Raw genomic sequence first — 19971 nt, forward strand, 5'->3', positions numbered from 1 at the left:
AGAGGCCAGGCCAGCCATGGTGGCTCACACCTGTAATCCCAGCACTTTGGGAGGCCGAGGTGGGTGGATCACTTGAGGTCAGGAGATCAAGACCGGCCTGATCAACATGGTGAAACCCTGTCTCTACTAAAAATACAAAATTAGCCAGGCGTGCTGGTGTGCGCCTGTAATCCCACTCGGGAGGCTGAGGCAGGAGAATCACTTGAATCCGGTAGGTGGAGGGTACAGTGAGCCAAGATTGCACCATTGCACTCCAGCCTAGGCAACAACAGCAAAACTCCATCTCAAACAAACAAACAACAACAAAAAAACCCTTAGAGGCCAAAGAATCAAAGCAGAAGCCCTGAAGATGCAGCTTATTCTTTAGTCAAGGTAACCTTTCTACTAAATGGTTCTTAACAACTTTTAAGTATTAAAGTATTACAGTGATACTCCAAAGTATTACAAAAGGATCCTGATGGATGAATATGGAGAAAATAACCTTAGTTCCTTTGTGATTCTTGGATAGTAAGCATACCTAAGTAGCAGAGCTTATTAATTATTCAAAAATATTTATTATTTGGGTACAAGCACTATGCTAGGCATGAGACTATAAATGGAGAAAGACAGCTTAGTCTTGCAGACAGAGACCAAAAAAAAAAAAAATCACACAAATCTATAATTAGACATTATGTTAAGTTATGATGGAAAAATATAGATGCTATGACAGTCTACATGAGAGGGATCTAATCCAGTCTGGGGAGGTAAGTGATGGCTAGGCTCAGAATTCAGATCCGACCTATGCCACTTACTAACCTGGATAAGCTACTTACCTCTCTGAATCTGTTTTCTCATCTGTAATAATAGTTCATAAGAGTATCTACTTCATAAGGTTCTTATAAGTATTAAATGAGAGAAATCCATGAACCAGTTGGTATAGTATCTAGACACTTTCAATACAGGTTCTGTATGTTTGATTATTTTAGGGCTGTTCCATGACTCTTCCAGTTTCGGTTAACTGCCTGTCTCTATGCTCCCCCAAAATGCTCTATATACCACTACTACAACATTACCTTACTGTATTGCAATCATCTACTCATTTAACTATTCTGTTTCCATGAGACTGTGAGCAGCTCTGCAGGAATCACGCCTTATGCTTCTTTCATCCCTAATGCTCCAAGACTTCTAGCTCACAGCTGGAGCTCCTTAAATGTTGTAGGAGAAATAAATACACTCTTCCCCAGCACTCACCATCTTTATTTCACTACAGCCTTCTTATCTTTCCTTAAACAAGCCATCTCAGGATCTTTACATTGGCTATTCCTTCTGCCATAAAATCAATCTAATCATCTATCCATCTATCTATCTATCTATCTATCGCAATCAATCAATCACAATTTTTCTCTATCTATTGCAATCAATCAATCACAATTTTTCCGGCTGGGCGAGGTGGCTCACACCTGTAATTCCAACACTTTGGGAGGCCAAGGCAGGTGGATTACTTGAGGCCAGGAGTTCGAGACCAGCCATGCCAACATAGTGAAACCCTGTCTCTATTAAAAACACAAAAATTAGCCGGGCGTGGTGGCGGACGCCTGTAATCCCAGCTGAGGCAGGAAAATCACTTGAACCTGGGAGGTGGAGTTTGTAGTGAGCTGAGATTGCTCCACTGCACTCCAGCCTGGGTGAGAGTGAGACTCTGCCTCAAAAAAAAAAACAAAAACAAAAAAAAAACAAATTTTCGTATGCTTTTATAGAAAATTCTTCTCCAGATCTCCAGATCTTTTCTTTTTTGACTGCTCCTTGCCGGGCAGGGCTATCCCACAGGCAGTATGCCTAAAGTAGCCCCAGATCTTTCAACAGCTTGCATCTCAGCACTCTTGTCTCTGCTCAGTTACCTCTCTCTAGAGCTGTTTTCTGACCACCTTACCCAAAATAGCCACTTCACCCCAAACTTTGAGTCACTCTCTAACCCGGTCTTTATTTTATTCCTAGCATGTATTACCTGAAATTGCATTATGATTTTACTCACTCTGTCCCATTAGAATGTAAGCTAATTAGAATTCTGTCCCATTAGAATGTAAGCTCCATGTGGATAGAGTATAAAATTAAAACAAACTCAGTTTCTCCTATTATTTCACTCAACAATCAACAACACACAACACTTCTGATACCAGATGTGTGATGGTTTTTCCCCACATATCAAGCAAGCTATCAACTGTCTACTGGACACCAGTCAAGTGTCCTCTAATTCAATTCAATTTTGATGTTATCTACCTGGAGATACTGTCAGATGTTACAGGTTGAGGGCTCAGTCCCACAAGACTGCCCTTACTTCAGATGCCAACAGTAGGTCCAAGGCCACTGGCCAACTAACTACAAACCAGGGTTCCCATGACCTCATCTTCAGGTTCAACTAATTTGCTAGGGCAGCTCACAGAACTCAGGGAAATGTGTTTACTGATTTAAAGGATATTACAAAGAATACTGAGGAACACCAGATGGTAGGTATGGAAAGCTCTGGAGTCCTCAAGACTGGCCATTTAAAGATCACATTCTGCCACTGCAATTTTAAGCACACAATACCCATGACAGGCCAGATGATGTGGTGGCTCACGCCAGTAATGCCAGCACTGTGGGAGGCTGAGATGGGTAGATCAGATCAGTTAAGCCCAGTTCAAGACCAGGCTGGGCAACATGGCAAAACCCCATCTCTACTAAAAAAAAACAAAAATTAACTGGGCATCATGGCAAGCGTCTAGGGTCCCAGCTACTCTCGGGCGCTGAGGCAGGAGGATCACCTGAGCCTTGGGAGGTTGAGGCTGCAGTGGGCTGTGACTGGGCCACTGCACTCCAGCCTGGGCAAGAGTGAGACCCTGTATCAAAAAATAAAATTAAATAAATAAAAAATACCCATGACATCTCTAGAAATTTTTCCTGTGTGTCCATTTCAAATTCCACCTTTTCCACAAAGTCTCCCCTCATAACTTTACTAGTCTATGACACAGTGTCTCACACCTGGGGGGCACTCAAATGTTTGCTGCCTGTAACATTTACTAAACAAACTCTTGGCTGGGCATGGTAGCTCATGCCTGCAATCCCAGCACTTTGGGAGGCCTAGGTGAGAAGACTGATGGAGGCCAAGAATTGGAGACCACCCTGGCCAACGCAGTAACACCCCATTTCTAATTTTTTTTAAAAAAGATTTCAGATGCCGGGCATGGTGGCTCATGCCTGTAATCCTAGCACTTTCGGAGGCCGAGACAGGAGGACTGCTTGAGGCCAAGAATTCAAGACCAACCTGGCCAACACAGCGAGATCGCATCTCAAAAAATAAAGTTAAAAAAAAAAAGCAAAAAAATTTTAGAAACGAGGGGGGGGGAAGAAAACTCTCCAGCCCACATAACTTATTCCATTCAATTCTTTTTGCACTAAGGTTAGTATTACACAAATGCACATTTTGTGTTCTGTAATTGTTTTATGTCTGTATACCTTGGACCCCATCTTCCCTGTTGCCAAAGACAGATTTTCTTCTGTGTACACAACCCCCAGGACAGAGCAAGGCACCAACAGTAATTCCCAAAATAATTTTTTGATTAAAACTTTTGGATTCATACTGTCATCAGCCAGAAAAAAAAAAAAAAAACATGCGTGAGGAGAATGAAGGGGGTTAAGAGAGCTCAAGCTGATGTCCTAAAAGGATTACTTTCTCTACAACCTTCCTGAACACTAGCCTTTTCCTGTTGAGTTCGCATGGAAAGTTTTTCCACTTAAAACGGGGCAGCAAGGCTGGGGACTAGTAGGAGTAGCGTAACTTCTCGGACTCTCCCACTGAAAAGCATCTTTTTCTTAAAGGCGGAGAGCACTTTACAGACGGTTACTAAGGTAACCGGAAACAGCAAAACTGAGGTGGTTCTATCTACGGAAGAAATTCTAAGCTCCAAAGTTAAAATGCGGAGCAGTGGCGCATATCAGCAGACGGCGGTCACTACTGTGGCTCATTTAAATCTGTATTCAGCTCCGGGCCTCTTTTTTCAGGAATCCTTGTTTCGGGACACCCAGTGGACAGCGAAAGGAGAGAGACCACCACAGGCAAACGGCCGGAAAGCCGCGCAGTCGCAGCCCGCGCGCTTCACTCCGCCCAAATAAGCCACTACCGTCACCAACCCCATCTCGTTCGCCCGAGCCGCGGACCTGAGGGAGCGCTGTCCGCTCCCCGCAAGATGCTCACGCGAAAAACCCACTCTTCAGTGTCTGAGGCCACTCCGCAGCTTTCGGCCTCGGTGAGCGGGTGAACTAAACCCGGGAAACCGCTGAAAGACCCCAGCTTCGACTAGGCCTAGTCGTAGCGGCGGCCAGCGGGAGGGCGTAGCCGTAGTCTTGGCCCACGTCATTCTGTGCCCCGGGTCAGGTCACCGCCCAGAGGGTATGGGAAGAGAAATGAAGAAGACTGGTACTCCCAGACCCTTCCGTATCGAGGACCCCAATCAACAACCCACCTGGTGAGCGCCATCTTCTTCCGCTTCTTCCAGCGCGAGCGACAGCACCGCTGGGCGGGTCTTTCCAGATGATGAGGAGCGGAAAGGAAGGAGTGCGCGATGCGCAGGCGCTCTGGCCGAAAAGGCCTTCTGGGATTTGTAGTTCTTTGAACAGGAGTACCGTTTGTATTCTGACCAGACCAAGCGGTTATCAAGGAATAATCTCTTCAGCTAGCAACAAATGCATAACTCGATCGCTTATATGCGACATGATAGGGCGTTCCCTAGGCAAAATATCAAAGATACAGGGAGATGCCTTTTAGGCCGCTTTATTACGTTCCTTACTCAGTCCCGTTCCCCGAGAAGGGGTACAAAATACAAAAGCTTCCCGGGGACAGCTACTTTAAGTAAGAGTGATAGGGCGTTTAAAACGACAGGTAATAATGAGACTAGCTAATGGAGAGTTCTTGGACTCTCTGAAAACATTCACACTCGAAACTTTTCTTTAAACCGTATCCTCTCACCCCCCAAAACACTCTCTTGGGGAGATATTTCGTAATCCTTGGTAATTTACCGAGTGTCTGGGTTCTCTGCCCAGGGTATGACAAGGCTGAAATCTCATAGGAGGCTCTGGAGAAAAATCCATCTCCTAACTCATTCTTGTTGGCAAAAATCAGTTCCTGGCGGTTGTGGGCTCGAGTTCCCTGTTTCGTTTTGTGCTGTTAGTGGTGGCCACCCTCAGCTCCTAGGGGTCACTCTCGAGTCCTTCCCACCCACATGAGCCCTATTTATTGGTAGTTCACAACATGGATATTTGCTTTCTGAAGCACATCTTTCTGACTCCTCTTCTGCCACTGTTGGAGAAAAATGCTCTGCTTTTAAAGGGCTCATGTGATTAGATCAGGAGCACCTGGATAATCTCCCTATTTTAAGATCAACTCTTGGCCGGGCGCGGTAGCTCACACTTGTAATCCTAGCACTTTGGGAGGCCGGGGCGGGCGGATTGCCTGAGCTCAGGAGTTCGACAAAGCCTGGGCAACATGGTGAAACCCTGTCTCTACTAAAAATACAAAAATTAGCTGGGCGTTGTGGCGCGCTCCTGTAGTCCTAGCTACTGGGGAGGCTGAGGCAGGAGAATCGTGTGAATCAGGAGACGGAGGTTGCAGTGAGCCAAGATCACGCCACTGCACTCCAGCCTGGCGACAGAGTGAGACTGCGTCTCAAAAAATATAAATAAATAAATAAATAAATAAATAATATAAAAGAATAGCTGGGTGTGGTGATGTGCTCTTGTTTTCTCAGCTACTTGGGAGGCTGAGGTACAAGAATCGCTTGAACCCAGGAGGTGGAGGTTGCAGTGAGCCGAGATTGCACCATTGCACTCCAGCGTGGGTGACAAAGTAAAATTCTGTCTCAAAAAAAAAAAAAAAAATCAACTCTGCCACACCGCATAACAGAATCAGAATCTTCATAGTCATGGCCCCAGGGGTTATGTAGGTCAGGTACTGTGGGGGTTGGGTGAGGAGGAGATCTTGGGGGATATCCTAGAATTCTTCCTGCCACAGCATGTAAACCAAAAAAACAAAAAGAAAAAATCTTTTGGTAAATACAGGATTATTAATCACATTGTGTAATATAACCTGCATGGCCTGGGAGCCCGAAGATTAGAGTTTAAGATGTAGCTTTGACTGGGTGTGGTGGCTTGTGCCTTTAATCCCAGCACTTTGAGAGGCTGAGGCGGGCAGATCACCTGAAGTCGGGAGTTCGAGACCAGCCTGACCAACATGGAGAAACTGCGTCTCTACTGAAAATACAAAATTAGCCGGGCGTGGTGGTGCATGCCTGTAATCCCAGCTACTCGGGAGGCCGAGGCAGGAGAATAGCTTGAACTCGGGAGGCGGAAGTTGTGGTGAGCCGAGATCGTGCGTCGTTGCACTCTAGCCTGGGCAACAAGAGTGAAACTGTCTCAGAAAAAAAAAAAAAAAAAAAAAGATGTAGCTTCAGCACCAATAAATTCTTATAGGGCAAGTCATTTAATTTATTTGGGCCCCAGTTTTATTGAACTTAAAATGCTGATCATGTTATCTGCTTTACCTATATTTATATAAATGTAAAATAATTATATACAATACAGCAGAGTATGAGCCTTAAATGAGGTAATGTAGGTGGATATGTTTTTACTTAACTCTTAAGTACTATGTAAATATGTTAGTTATTACAGTTAATATTTTGGTTGACAGTGATCTACTTCAACCTCTGCTCCAGGAATGTATTATTTCTAAAAGGAGAAAAACAGAGAAGCAAATTATAGAACGTCCTGGAAGCCAAGATCAAGGAGCTTAGATTTAGTTCAGCAGGTGATTTGCAGCTGAAGGAGGACTTAAGTAGAGGGCCTGGGTCAAAGGAACAGGCAAGAAAGACAATTCTTAAGGCAGAATGGGTTTCTATGGCAATGAGAGACAAAGGAGGCTACTGAGGACAAGGTTAAAATAATTAACATGGGAAATCAGTAAGACATAGACCAAGACCTGGGATGCAGGATTGAAAGAACAGGGTGGAGAGGAGCTTTTGCAATCCACTCTCATTTTCCACAGAGGCACATCATGCAAGGCATTTCCACCAGTCATAGTCCCTCGCTGTTTTGGGGGTGTGTAAAGAATAGAAACTGACTTTAATAGCAATCCTATCAAAACAATTAAGAAAGCAAATCTACTGCAAACGTGATACAATATTATACCCAAAGGCCTAGTGCTTTCTTTGGTTTTGTTGGGGAGGGGGTTTGGTGTTAAGCTATGCTGAATCTTCAGTGCCTATCCATCCCTCATTATCATAGGTAATTAGCAGCTGCCTGCTCATGTAGAGAGCCCAGTGCATGCTGGAATCAGTAATGCGCCAGGTTGCAAGAAGCAATCAATTCACTCCAGTCTTAGAATTCTGGATAGAGAGTAGAATTGTTCTCAGAGAACCTAGGGCCTAATTTGATTCCTAAGTAGGTGTGGCTATGTAGCCACAAGTAATATAGCTTGTGAGGTGGTAGGGAGGACAAGTTAAGCACATATTCTGGAGTCAGCTTTCCTGCCTTCTGATCCCAGCTCCCTAATTTATGAGCTGCAGATTCTGGATAAGTCACTTCTCTCTGTCTCAGTTTTCTCACTGGCCAATAAAAAGGGTGAGGGGCGTGGAATCAGTATAACTTATCCTCAATAAAGCTATTGGGAGGATTAAATGAGTTAATCATGTGAAGTGCTTAGAAAAATGCCCAGCATAGAGTAAGCGCTCAAAAATTAATTATGCTTTCTGGCTTTAATGAATTGGCCTTAATTTATTAAGGTTCAGGTTTTGCATCTGCGAAGTGAGGCAGTTGAACTCAATTTTATTTCTGGGGTACCTTCCAACTAACATTTTCTGCTATAGGATGTATGTTTAAATTTACTTCAATGCCAGTATTTTATGCTCTGATGCCATTATGCTTTAGTTATTATGGCTATATTATTATAATCATTCTCTGATAAAAGGTAGAGCTGCTCCACCTCACCGTTCTTACTTTTTGGATGTGTTTTACGTGCCCTCTCAATGTTTAAAATTTTTTTTTAATTAAAATATTGGTTTGCATTAAAGCATAGTTAAAAAGGCTAGAGCCAATGATTACTTAGGAACTGCGAAAGAAATAACGTATCTTTACGATGGAGAGATTTGGCTGTCATCACTTTTGCTTCACTAACAGTGGAACAATCTGACACTAGGTGCTTTTAATAGGAAGTTCCCCAGTTTTCTTTCTTTCTTTCTTTCTTTCTTTTTTTTTTTTTTTAGACCGAGTCTTCCTCCGTTGCCCAGGGTGGAGTGCAGTGGTGCGATTTCGGCTTACTGCAACCTCTGCCTCCCTAGTTCAAGCGATTCTCCTGCCTCAGCCTCCTGAGTAGCTGGGATTACAGGCATAAGCAAGCACGCCTGGCTAATTTTTGTATTTTTAGTAGAGATGGGGTTTCACCATGTTGGCCAGGCTAGTCTTGAACTCCTGGCCTCAAGTGATCCACCCACCTTGGCATCCCAAAGTGCTGGGATTACGGGTATGAGCCACTGCACCTGGCCGGAAGTTCACCAATTTTCTGATCAAACCAGACCTAATATCCAGTTCACAAGAAATTCAGGGGATAGAGTAACAAGTTTAAAAGCATGAGGAAACAATCAGTAAAATCCAGAATGTGAGACATTCTACAAGACAACTGACTGAGACTCTACAAAATGTCAATGTCATGGAATGGATGTGAATAGAATAGATGAAAACAGATTGATGAGACATGACACATAAAATTAGTAAACCTTGATGGGATTCTGGTTCAGTTGGGGAAAACTATAAAAAATATTCTTGGGACATTTGGAGAAAGTTGCATATGGAGTGATAATAGACAACATCGTAGAATTTTTGCTAAATTTCTTAGGAGTATTAATGACATTGTGGTTAAGTAGAAGAACGTCCTTATTCTTAGGAGATGCATGCCAGAGGATTTGGGGATGAAATGTGTCAACTTACTTTCTTCTTTTTTGTTTGTTTTTTGTTTTGAGACACAATTTTGCTCTTGTCACCCAGGCTGGAGTACAGTGACGCAGTCTTGGCTTACTGCAATCTCTGCCTCCCGGGTTCAAGTGATTCTCCTGCCTCAGTCTCCCAAGTAGCTGGGATTATGGGCGCCTGCCACCATGCCCAGCTAATTTTTGCGTTTTTAGTACAGACGAGGTTTTACCATGTTGGCCAGGCTGGTCTCGAACTCCTGACCTCAGGTGCTCCATCCACCTGGCCTCCCAAAGTGCTGGGATTATAGGCCTGAGCCACTATGCCCAGCCTCAACTTACTTTCAAATAGTTTATCTCAACAACAAAAAATGTGTGTGTGTGTGTGTTTATAGTGAGAGAGTGTGAGAGAGCATGAAAGGGAAAGCAAAATGTTAACAATTATTTAAGCTTAGATGGGGGAGTATGGACTGTATAGGTGTTTATTGAACTATTGTTTCAACTTTTATATATATATGAAAATTATCTCTTTTTTTTTTTGAGACAGGGTCTCACTCTGTTGCTCAAGCTGGAGTTCAGTGGTATGATCACGGCTCACTACAGCCCGAATCTCCCAGGCTCAAGCGATACTCCTACCTCAGCCTCCCAAGTAGCTAGGACTACAGGCATGTGCCACCAGGCCTGGCTAATTTATTTTTTGTAGAGACAGGGTCTCACTATGTTGCCCAGGCTGGTCTTGAACTCCCGGACTGAAGTGATCCTCCTGCCTGGCATCCCAAAGTGATGTAAGCCACTGCACCCAGCCCTGAAAATTTTTATAATAAAAATTTAAGAAGAGCAAAGTTGTAGAACTCACATTTCCCAATTTCAGAAACCTACTACAAAGCTGCAGTAATCAAGACAGTGTGGTACTGGCATAAGGATAGACTCATAGATCAATGGAATAAAATTGAGAGTCCTGAAATAAACCCATATGTTTATGGTGAACTGATTTTTGACAAGGGTACCAAGACCATCTAAAACTATTATTGACATAGTTTTTTCAACAAATGGTGCTGGGAAACTGTATGTCTAAATGCAAAAGAATGCAGTTGGACCCTTGCTTCACGCCCTATACAAAAATTAACTCAAAATAACTCAAAGACCTAAATGTGAAAACTAAAACTATAAAACTCTTAGAAGAAAACACAGGGGTCAATCTTCATGATCTTGGATTTGGCAAAGAATTCTTAGATAAGATACAAAAAGCATAAACAACAAAGGAAAAAATAGAGAAATTGGACTAAATCAAAAGTTAAGGTTTTGTGCTTCAAAGGACATCATCAAGAAAGTGAAGGGCCGGGCATGGTGGCTCACGCCTGTAATCCCAGCACTTTGGGAGGCCAAGGCAGGCGGATCACGAGGTCAGGAGATTGAGATCATCCTGGCTAACATGGTGAAACCCCATCTCTACTAAAAATACAAAAATTAGCCGGGTGTAGTGGCGGGCACCTGTAGTCCCAGCTACTCAGAAGGCTGAGGCAGGAGAGTGGCCTGAACCCAGGAGGCAGAACTTGTAGTGAGCCAAGATTGTGCCACTGCACTCCAGCCTGGGCAACAGAGCGAGACTCCGTCTAAAAAAAAAAAAAAAAAGAAAGAAAGAAAGTGAAAAGTCCCAAGACCTTCAGGCAAACAAAGACATTCCTTTTAGGCATGACATTTCAGGAGTTTAGAGATTACTTCCAAGAAGCTAAGGACAAAAGCCAGATCTCTCTTTGGACAAGGTTAAATTTGTTACTACAGAAGCCTTGAAAACATTATGCTGAATGAAAGAAGCCTGTCACAAAAGACCAGATATTATATTATTACCTTTATATAAAATGTTCAGAATAAACAAATCCTGTGGGGGTGTTAGGAAAGGTCAATAATTGTTAATGGGTATGAGTTTCTTTTGGGGGAGGGTTGAAAAATTAGTGGTGACGGTTGTTCAACTTTGAATATACTAAACACCTCTAATCTGCATACTTTAATAAGGTGATTTTATGGTGCGTGAACTACATTTCAATAAAGCTGTAGAAGCAAAGTTAAGTAAAATGCAAAAGTAATAAAATGAATAAGTGAATAAAAAGTATAATATAGTATCTCTTCATTTTTTTCAAATGAAATTTAGAATTATTTTGTTGCATTCTATTGAAAAATATCTGTAGGCATTTTGATTGGCATTGAATTGTCCATAAATTAATTTTGAGAGAGCCAATATCTTCACAATTTTATGTCTTCTCACTCAAGAACACTGGTTTTGGTTTTTGTTTTTTGAGTTGGAGTCTTGCTCTGTTGCCTGGGCTGGAGTGCAGTGGACGATCTTGGCTCCCTACAACCTCTGCCTCCTGGGTTCAAGAGATTCTCCTGCCTCAGCCTCCTGAGTAGCTGAGATTACGGGCATGCACCATCACACCTGGCTAATTTTTGTATTTTTAGTAGAGACGGGGTTTCGCCATGTTGGCCAGGCTGGTCTCGAACCCCTGAACTCAAGTGATCTGCCTGCCTTGGGCTCCCAAACTGTTGGGATTACAGGCGTGAGCCACTGCTTTTGGCCAGGAACACTGTTTAGATTTTAACTTATTAAAATCTTCCTTCATATCTTTCAATAACATTTTGAAGTTGTCTTTATATAGATTGTACACATCTTTCAGGATATTAATTTTGGTATTTCATTTTTAAAATCACGAATGCAATCTCTGTTTTTATATGATTACTAAATAGAACAGTAATTTTTATTAAGTAAGTCAAAAATGTTCTGAAACATGTCAGTCATTTTATAGGCAGAATCAATTTTTTTATTTTTTATTTTTTATAGGCATGATCAACCAGGTACAGAATCAGTTCTTTGGCTGTAGATGACTTAAGAGTTAGGGTCAACTTGTCTTTGGTGAGATGTGCTCCTCTGTCTTCTTCTGGAATTAAGCAGTTCTTTGGGTTGATGAGTAGGAAAGCAGTTTTGCTGTCAGCTACTTCCCTCCATGAGTTCTGAGACTTCCTGTTTAAAAGCACTACGAAACCTGCTGACCCCACTTCTTTCCCGATTTAATTATTCTTTTTGAAAGTTGGCTCTAACCTTAAGGGTTGTGAAAACACAAGGATCCAGTGTGGTTGAAGCTTTAGAACTAAGAAAACCATTCCTTTTTCTATCAAACAGCCTGGCAGGGGAACAGTTTGCCCCTTGCCCTGAGCCCTGTCATTTGTTTTGATCATTTTCATTCCTATCAAATGTGCTGTTGACCCAGAAGGCAGCCATCTGATAGCTGAAGTGACTGCCTACATTTCTTCCCTCTCTTCTCCAGTAACAAGATATTCCACCAGAATATGCCTGTTTGTAGGCTAAGGCTGTGATTTAATAACCCTAAGGAGATAAACACTGGGATAATAATAATGGTTAGATTCATCCTGAGAGAAGGACTGTGTGGTAGATAGAGCTCCCTCTCCCCTCTCCCCTCTCCCCTCTCCCCTCTCCCCTCCCCCCTCCCCCCTCCCCCCTCTCCCCTCCCCCCTCCCCCCTCTCCCCTCCCCCCTCCCCCCTCTCCCCTCTCCCCTCTCCCCTCTCCCCTCTTTCCACGGTCTCCCTCTGATGCCGAGCCGAAGCTGGACGGTACTGCTGCCATCTCAGCTCACTGCAACCTCCCTGCCCGATTCTCCTGCCTCAGCCTGCCGAGTGCCTGCGATTGCAGGCGTGCGCCGCCACGCCTGACTGGTTTTCGTATTTTTTTGGTGGAGACGGGGTTTCGATGCGTCGGCTGGGCTGGTCTCCAGCTCCTAACCGCGAGTGATCCGCCAGCCTCGGCCTCCCGAGGTGCCGGGATTGCAGACGGAGTCTCGTTAACTCAGTGCTCAATGGCGCCCAGGCTGGAGTGCAGTGGCGTGATCTCGGCTCGCTACAACCACCTCCCAGCCGCCTGCCTTGGCCTCCCTAAGTGCCGAGATTGCAGCCTCTGCCTGGCAGCCACCCCGTCTGGGAAGTGAGGAGCGTCTCCGCCTGACCGCCCATCGTCTGGGATGTGAGGAGCCCCTCTGCCTGGCTGCCCAGTCTGGAAAGTGAGGAGCGTCTCTGCCCGGCCGCCATCCCATCTAGGAAGTGAGGAGCGCCTCTTCCCGGCCGCCATCACATCTGGGAAGTGAGGAGCCTCTCTGCCCAGCCGCCCATCGTCTGAGATGTGGGGAGCACCTCTGCCCTGCCGCCCCGTCCGGGATGTGAGGAGTGTCTCTGCCCGGCCGCCCTGTCTGAGAAGTGAGGAGACCCTCTGCCTGGCAACCGCCCCGTCTGAGAAGTGAGGAGCCCCTCCGCCCGGCAGCCACCCCGTCTGAGAAGTGAGGAGCGTCCTCCCTCCTCGTCCGGGAGGGAGGTGGGGGGGTTAGCCCCCCGCCTGGCCAGCCGCCCCGTCCGGGAGGTGAGGGGCGCCTCTGCCCGGCCGCCCCTTCTGGGAAGTGAGGAGCCCCTCTGCCCGGCCAGCCGCTCTGTCCGGGAGGGAGGTGGGCGGGTCAGCCCCCCGCCCGGCCAGCCGCCCCGTCCGGGAGGGAGGTGGGGGGGTCAGCCCCCCGCCCGGCCAGCCGCCCCGTCCGGGAGGGAGGTGGGGGGGGTCGGCCCCCGCCCGGCCAGCCGCCCCATCCGGGAGGGAGGTGGGGGGGGTCGGCCCCCGCCCGGCCAGCCGCCCCGTCCGGGAGGGAGGTGGGGGGGTCAGCACCCCGCCCGGCCAGCCGCCCCGTCCGGGAGGGAGGTGGGGGGATCAGCCCCCCCGCCCGGCCAGCCGCCCTGTCTGGGAGGTGAGGGGCGCCTCTGCCCAGCCGCCCCTACTGGGAAGTGAGGAGCCCCTCTGCCCGGCCAGCCACCCTGTCTGGGAGGGAGGTGGGGGGTCAGCCCCCCGCCTGGCCAGCCGCCCCGTCCGGGAGGGAGGTGGGGGGGGGTCAGCCCCCCGCCCGGCCAGCTGCCCCGTCCGGGAGGTGAGGGGCGCCTCTGCCCGGCCGCCCCTACTGGGAAGTGAGGAGCTCCTCTGCCCGGCCACCACCCCATCTGGGAGGTGTACTCAACAGCTCATTGAGAACGGGCCATGAAGACAATGGCGGTTTTGTGGAATAGAAAGGGGGGAAAGGTGGGGAAAAGATTGAGAAATCGGATGGTTGCTGTGTCTGTGTAGAAAGAGGTAGACATGGGAGACTTTTCATTTTGTTCTGTACTAAGAAAAATTCTTCTGCCTTAGGATCCTGTTGATCTGCGACCTTACCCCCAACCCTGTGCTCTCTGAAACATGTGCTGTATCCACTCAGGGTTGAATGGATTAAGGGCGGTGCAAGATGTGCTTTGTTAAACAGATGCTTGAAGGCAGCATGTTCGTTAAGAGTCATCACCACTCCCTAATCTCAAGTACCCAGGGACACAAACACTGTGGAAGGCCGCAGGGTCCTCTGCCTAGGAAAACCAGAGAACTTTGTTCACTTGTTTATCTGCTGACCTTCCCTCCACTATTGTCCTGTGACCCTGCCAAATCCCCCTCTGCGAGAAACACCCAAGAATGATCAATAAAAAAAAAAAAAAAAAAGGTTATTATTTATTGATTAGCTTCTCTATGCTGATTTATCCCATTTATTCCTTGTAACAGCCCTGTGAGTAGTTAACTCTTTTTATCCACATTTTACAGATAAGAAAATGGAGGCTTAGATATGTAAGCTGCCCAAGATGACAAATAGAAAGTGACTAATCTGGAACTTAAACCCAGAGAACATGATCTTTCTTTTTTTTTTGGAGACAGGGTCTCACTCTATCACCCAGGCTGGGGTGCTGGGGTGCAATCACGGCTCATTGCAGCCTTGACTTCCTGGGCTCAGTCTATCCTCCTGCCTCAGCCTCTCAAGTAGCTGGGACTACAGGCGAGGCCCACCACGCCCAGCTAATTTTCTTATTTTTTGCAGAGATGAGGTCCCACTATTTTGCCCAGGCTGGTCTTGAACTCCTGGGCTCAAGCAATCCTCCTCCCTCAGCCTCCCAAAGTGCTGGGATTACAGGTGTGAGCCACTGTGCCCAGCCCGGAGAACATGATCTTAACCATACTGTCTCCCAAGTGAAAGATTCTGTCTTTCTAAGACATCTGGAGTCAGACAGACCTGAGTTCAAGTCGTGCCTTCCTCCCCACTTTACTGAACCTTCAGTGAGTCTTTCTACCTCAGAAGGCTGTGAGGATGCCATGGGGTAATGAATGTAAAGTGTTTAAGTGCTTGGCTGACACTGAGTACTAAATAAATATCAATTTATTCTTCAAAAGTGTATAAAAATGTATCAAGTCCTTTCTCTGTACTAAACCCTGTACTAATTTGGGGGAATTCAAAGTTAAAGACTGCATAGTCTTGCCCTAAAAACTAGTGGGCTGGGACGGGCACGGTGCCTCACACCTGTAATCCCAGCACTTTGGGAGGCTGAGGTGGGCAGATCACGAGATCAGGAGTTCGAGACCAGCCTGGCTAACATATGAAACCCCATCTCTACTAAAAATACAAAAAATTAGCTGGGCATGGTGGCGGGTGCCTGTAATCCCAGCTACTCGGGAGGCTGAGGCAGGAGAATTGCTTGAACCCGGGAGGCAGAGGTTGCAGTGAGCTGAGATCACGCCATTGCACTCCAGCCTGGGCAACAAGACCGAAACTCTCCATCTCAAAAAACAAAAACAAAAACAAAAAACAAAACCAGTGGGCTGGTAGATCTGGGATTTGCAGGTTGAATCTGGCCCCCATACATATTCTGTTTGTCCTTCACATGCTTTAAAACTTTTGAATTAGTTCCAGACATTTAAAAGTTGGGAGATTTTGGCCGGGCATGGTCGCTCACACCTCTAATCCTAGCACTTTGGGAGGCTGAGGCCAGTGGATCACTTGAATTCAGGAGTTCGAGACCAGCGTGGGCAACATGGTGAAGCCCCATCTCTACTAAAAATACAAAAATTAGCCAGGCATGGTGGCGGCACCTGTAATCCCAGCTACATGGGAAGCTGAGGCAGGAGAATCGCTTGAATCCAGGAGGTGGAGGTTGCAGTGAGCCGAGATCGTACCACTGTACTCCAGCCTGGGCGACAGAGTGAGACTCTGTCTCAAAAAAATAAAATATAATATAAAATAAGTTGGGAGATTTTGATCTGTTCACCTGCCTTTGAACTTCCTACCCAGACACCTTCTCAAGGGGGATGGTGTCTCTGGTGATCTCATCACTGGCAGAGGAAAGATAACTGAACCAAGTCAATGGCCAAGCCTCCATATATTAGTGGCACTCACATCTCTAGACTCTTCTTGGCTCACCAGACATACATGTACCTTGGGGACCACCCTTCAAAATGCCATCAACACAGGCTCCTAAAGTAGGACTTTTTACACCCATCACCCAGTTATGTACCAACAATAACATAGGGCTATTCCTTCGGATGAAGAGCTGAGAATATGTTAGTTTTAAAATAGAAGTCAGAGTCAGTGTGGCAGGTGGAATTTACAGCCTGTGTACAAAATAAACCACCCTTAAATGCCTGTTTCTAACAAAGACCAGCTAAAAATTCCTCCCAGGGCAATAAAGAGAAGCCTCCATAGGTGAGAGTGTTTCTCTGGAGGGAATCCAGAAAAGTTGAGGGAGAATGAGTCTAGCTCCTTCCAACAGGAGGATAGAAAGAAACCTATCTAAATGGGCAGGGCCAGACTGAGTTCATAGGAAAAATAATTTCCTTCATAGTGGGTAGATTCTAAGACACCCACCCCAATTTTTTTTGAGGATATCTCACAAGGGAAAGAGCAGGCCTGGGTCTGACAGGTGGGACTGACTTAAGCCTATCCTTGCTCACAAACAGAAGCCCATTCCTACCAGGGATCTGAGAGATTTGGCAGAGGCTGGGTGAAGGTTGAGGATGAAAGGGACTTTACTTGTGGAGTTCAAGGTTAAATCCAATCTACAGTCATGAACTCTGCTCCAAACCACAATACCGCTTCTTACCCACTAGGCTAGCTATAACCAAATAGACATAATAAGAGCTGGTGAGGATGCAGAGAAATTGGAATGCTTGTACATTGCAGGTGGGAATGTAAAATGGTGCAGCCACTTTGGAAAACAGTTTGGCAGTTCTTCAAAACTTTAAACAGAGAGTTACCATATGATATGGTTTAGCTGTGTGTCCCCACCCAAATCTCATGTTGAATTGTAATTCCCAATGTTGGGGGAGGGACCTGATGGGAGGTGATTGGATGACGGGGGCAGATTTCCCCCTTGCTGTTCTATGATAGTGAGTTCTGATGTCCTATGATAGTGAGTGAGATCTGATGGTTTAAAAGTGTGTGGCACTTCCCCCTTTGCTCTTTCTTCTGCCACCATGTGAAGAAGGTGCTTTGCTTCCCCTTTGCCTTCTGCCGTGATTGTAAATTTCCTGAAGCCTCCCAGTCATGCCTCTGTTAAACCTGCAGAACTGTGTGTCAATTAAACCTCTTAATACACCATATGACCCAGCAATTTCATTCTTTTTTTTTTTTTTTTGAGACAGGGTCTAACTCTGTCACCCAGGCTGGAGTGCAGTGGTGCAATCACAGCTCATTGCTGCCTCAACCTCCTGGGCTGAAGCCATCCTCCCACCTCAGCCTTCTGAGTAGCTGGGACTACAGGCCCATGCCACCATGCCTGGCTATTTTTTTTTTTAATTTTTTGGTAAAGACGGGATCTCCCTATGTTTCCCAGGCTGGTCTCAAACTCTTGGACTCAAGCAATCTTTCAGCCTCTATCTCCCAAAGTACTGAAGGGGATTATAGGTGTGAGCCACCGCTCCCATCCTCTACTCTTAATATTATCAAGAGAAATGAAAACACATGTTCACACAAAAACTTATACACAAATATTCATAGCAGCATTATAATAGCTGAAATGTGGAAGCAGCTCAAATGCACCACACACTGATGAATGGATAAACAAAAGGTGGTATATCCATACATTGAAATATTACTCAGCAATAAGAAGAAATGAAGTACTGATACGGGATACAACTTACATGAACCTTGAAAACATAATGCTAAGTGAAAGAAGCCAGTCACAAAGACCAGATATTATATAATTTCATTTATTTGAATTGTTCACAATAGGCATATCCATCGGAATGCAGATTAGCAGTTGCCTGGGGATAGGGCCGGTGAGGTGGGGCAGGAAGCAGGGACTGAGCAAGGGAACAAACAGCGAGTGGATGGGAGTTTCTTTTTGGAGTGTTGAAAGGTAAAAAGTTCTAAAATTATATAATGGTGATGGTTGTACAACTCCGTGAATAATCATAAAAACCACTGAATTGTACACATTGAAAGGGTGAATTTTACGGTATGTGAATTATATCTTAATACATCTGTTTTTTGGCCAGGCGTGGTGGCTCACACCTGTAATCCCAGCACTTTGGGAGGCCGAGGCGGGCGGATCACTTGAGGTCAGGAGTTTGAGACCAGCCTGATCAACATGGAGAAACCCCGTCTCTACTAAAAATACAAAATTAGCCAGGCATGGTGGCACACGCCTGTAATCCCAGCTACTCGGGAGGCTGAGGCAAGGCAATTGTTTGAACCCAGGAGGCAGAGGTTGTGGTGAGCTGAGATCGTGCCATTGCATTCCAGCCTGGGCAACAAGAGCAAAACTCTGTCTCAAAAAAAAAAAAAAAAAATCTGTTTTTAAAAAATATATTTGTTCCAGGTTTCCTCAGACTACCCCTAAGATAACCAGGAACCACAATGGACTTTTCCCTCTTTCTCCTCTATTTTAAAAAAATATTCAGCCAGGCATGGTGTTGCACCTGTAATCCCAGCCACTCGAGAGGCTGAGTTGGGAGAATTGCTTGAACCTGGGAGGTGGAGGCTGCAGTGAGTCGAGATCGCACCACTGCAGTCCAGCCTAAGCAGCAGAGCGAGACTCCATCTAAACAACAACAAAAATTCATGAGCCTCTCTTTACTTAATTTCTTTAAAATGTTTAATAGTCTGTTAATTAATTTATAAAATTATTATTAGTAGTATTTGAGACAGAGTCTCACTCTGTGGCCATGCTGGAGCACAGTGGTGTGATCTTGGCTCACTGCAGCCTCTGCCTCCTGGGTTGAAGTGATTCTCATGCCTTAGCCTCCTAAATAGCTAGGATTACAGGCATGCACCACAATGCCCGGCTAATTTTTGTGTTTTTAGTAGAGATGGGGTTTCATCATGTTGGCCAGGCTGGTCTTGAACTCCTGTCCTCAAGTGATCTGCCTGCCTCAGTCTCCGAAAGTGCTGGGATTACAGGAATGAGCCACAGTGCCTGGCCAAAAAAAATTTTTTTCTTTTTTTTTTTTTTCAGAGACAGGGTCTCACTGTGTAACGCAGGCTAAAGTGCAGTGACACCATCATGACTCACTGCAGCCTCGATTTCTTGGGCTCAAGTGATCCTCCCACCTCAGCCTCCTAGATAACTGGGACCACAGGCACGTACCACCATGCCCAGCTAGGTGTATTAGTGTGTTCTCATGCTGCTAATAAAGACATATCCGAGACTGGGTCATTTATAAAGGAAAGAGGTTTAATGGACTCACAGTTCCACATGGCTGGTGAGACCTCACAATCATGGTGGAAGGTGAATGAGGCACAAAGTCATGTCTTACACGGTGGCAGGCAAGAACGTGTCCAGGGGAATTCCCGTTTATAAAACCATCAGAGCTTGTGAAACTTATTTACTATCATGAGAACAGCACAGGAAAGACCTGCCCCCATGATTCAATTACCTCCCACGGGGTCCCTCCCATGACATGTGGGAATTATGGGAGCTACAATTCAAGATGAGATTTGGGTGAGGACACAGCCAAACCATATCACTAGGGTTTTTTTTCTTTGGTAGAGATGGCATCTCACTACGTTGCCCAGGCTGGTCTTGAACTCCTGGGCTCAAGCAATTCTCCCACTTTGGCTTACGAAAGTTCTGAGATTACAAGTGTGAACCATTGCATCTGGCCTCATGGCCTAG

The 19971-nt window shown here is 45.8% G+C and overlaps 1 protein-coding gene and 1 long non-coding RNA gene across 5 annotated transcripts in view; one reads left to right on the forward strand and one right to left on the reverse strand.

Annotated features, from left to right (window-relative positions):
- Window positions 1–5452, reverse strand: part of SNW1 (SNW domain containing 1) — a 44748-nt gene extending 39296 nt beyond the window's left edge. For 2 of the 4 annotated variants that reach the window (XM_063596352.1, XM_063596351.1), the window contains exon 1: window positions 4479–5182. In XM_063596352.1, coding sequence (XP_063452422.1) covers window positions 4479–4492 — 14 coding nt within the window. In that variant the 5' untranslated portion in view covers window positions 4493–5182. Of the gene's footprint in view, window positions 1–4478 lie in introns of all 4 variants that reach the window. The other 2 variants (XM_055097323.1, XM_003808882.6) reach the window with 2 other exon arrangements.
- LOC100968412 (uncharacterized protein C14orf178) lies at window positions 448–18853 on the forward strand. The gene is made up of 3 exons (XR_004666245.3): window positions 448–4481; window positions 11803–11816; window positions 14904–18853. It is a non-coding gene; the product is annotated as an uncharacterized protein C14orf178 (long non-coding RNA).
- Window positions 18854–19971: the final 1118 nt, after the last annotated feature.

The sequence above is a fragment of the Pan paniscus genome, chromosome 15 (assembly GCF_029289425.2).
Source record: "Pan paniscus chromosome 15, NHGRI_mPanPan1-v2.0_pri, whole genome shotgun sequence".
In the NCBI taxonomy this organism is placed as follows: domain Eukaryota; kingdom Metazoa; phylum Chordata; class Mammalia; order Primates; family Hominidae; genus Pan; species Pan paniscus.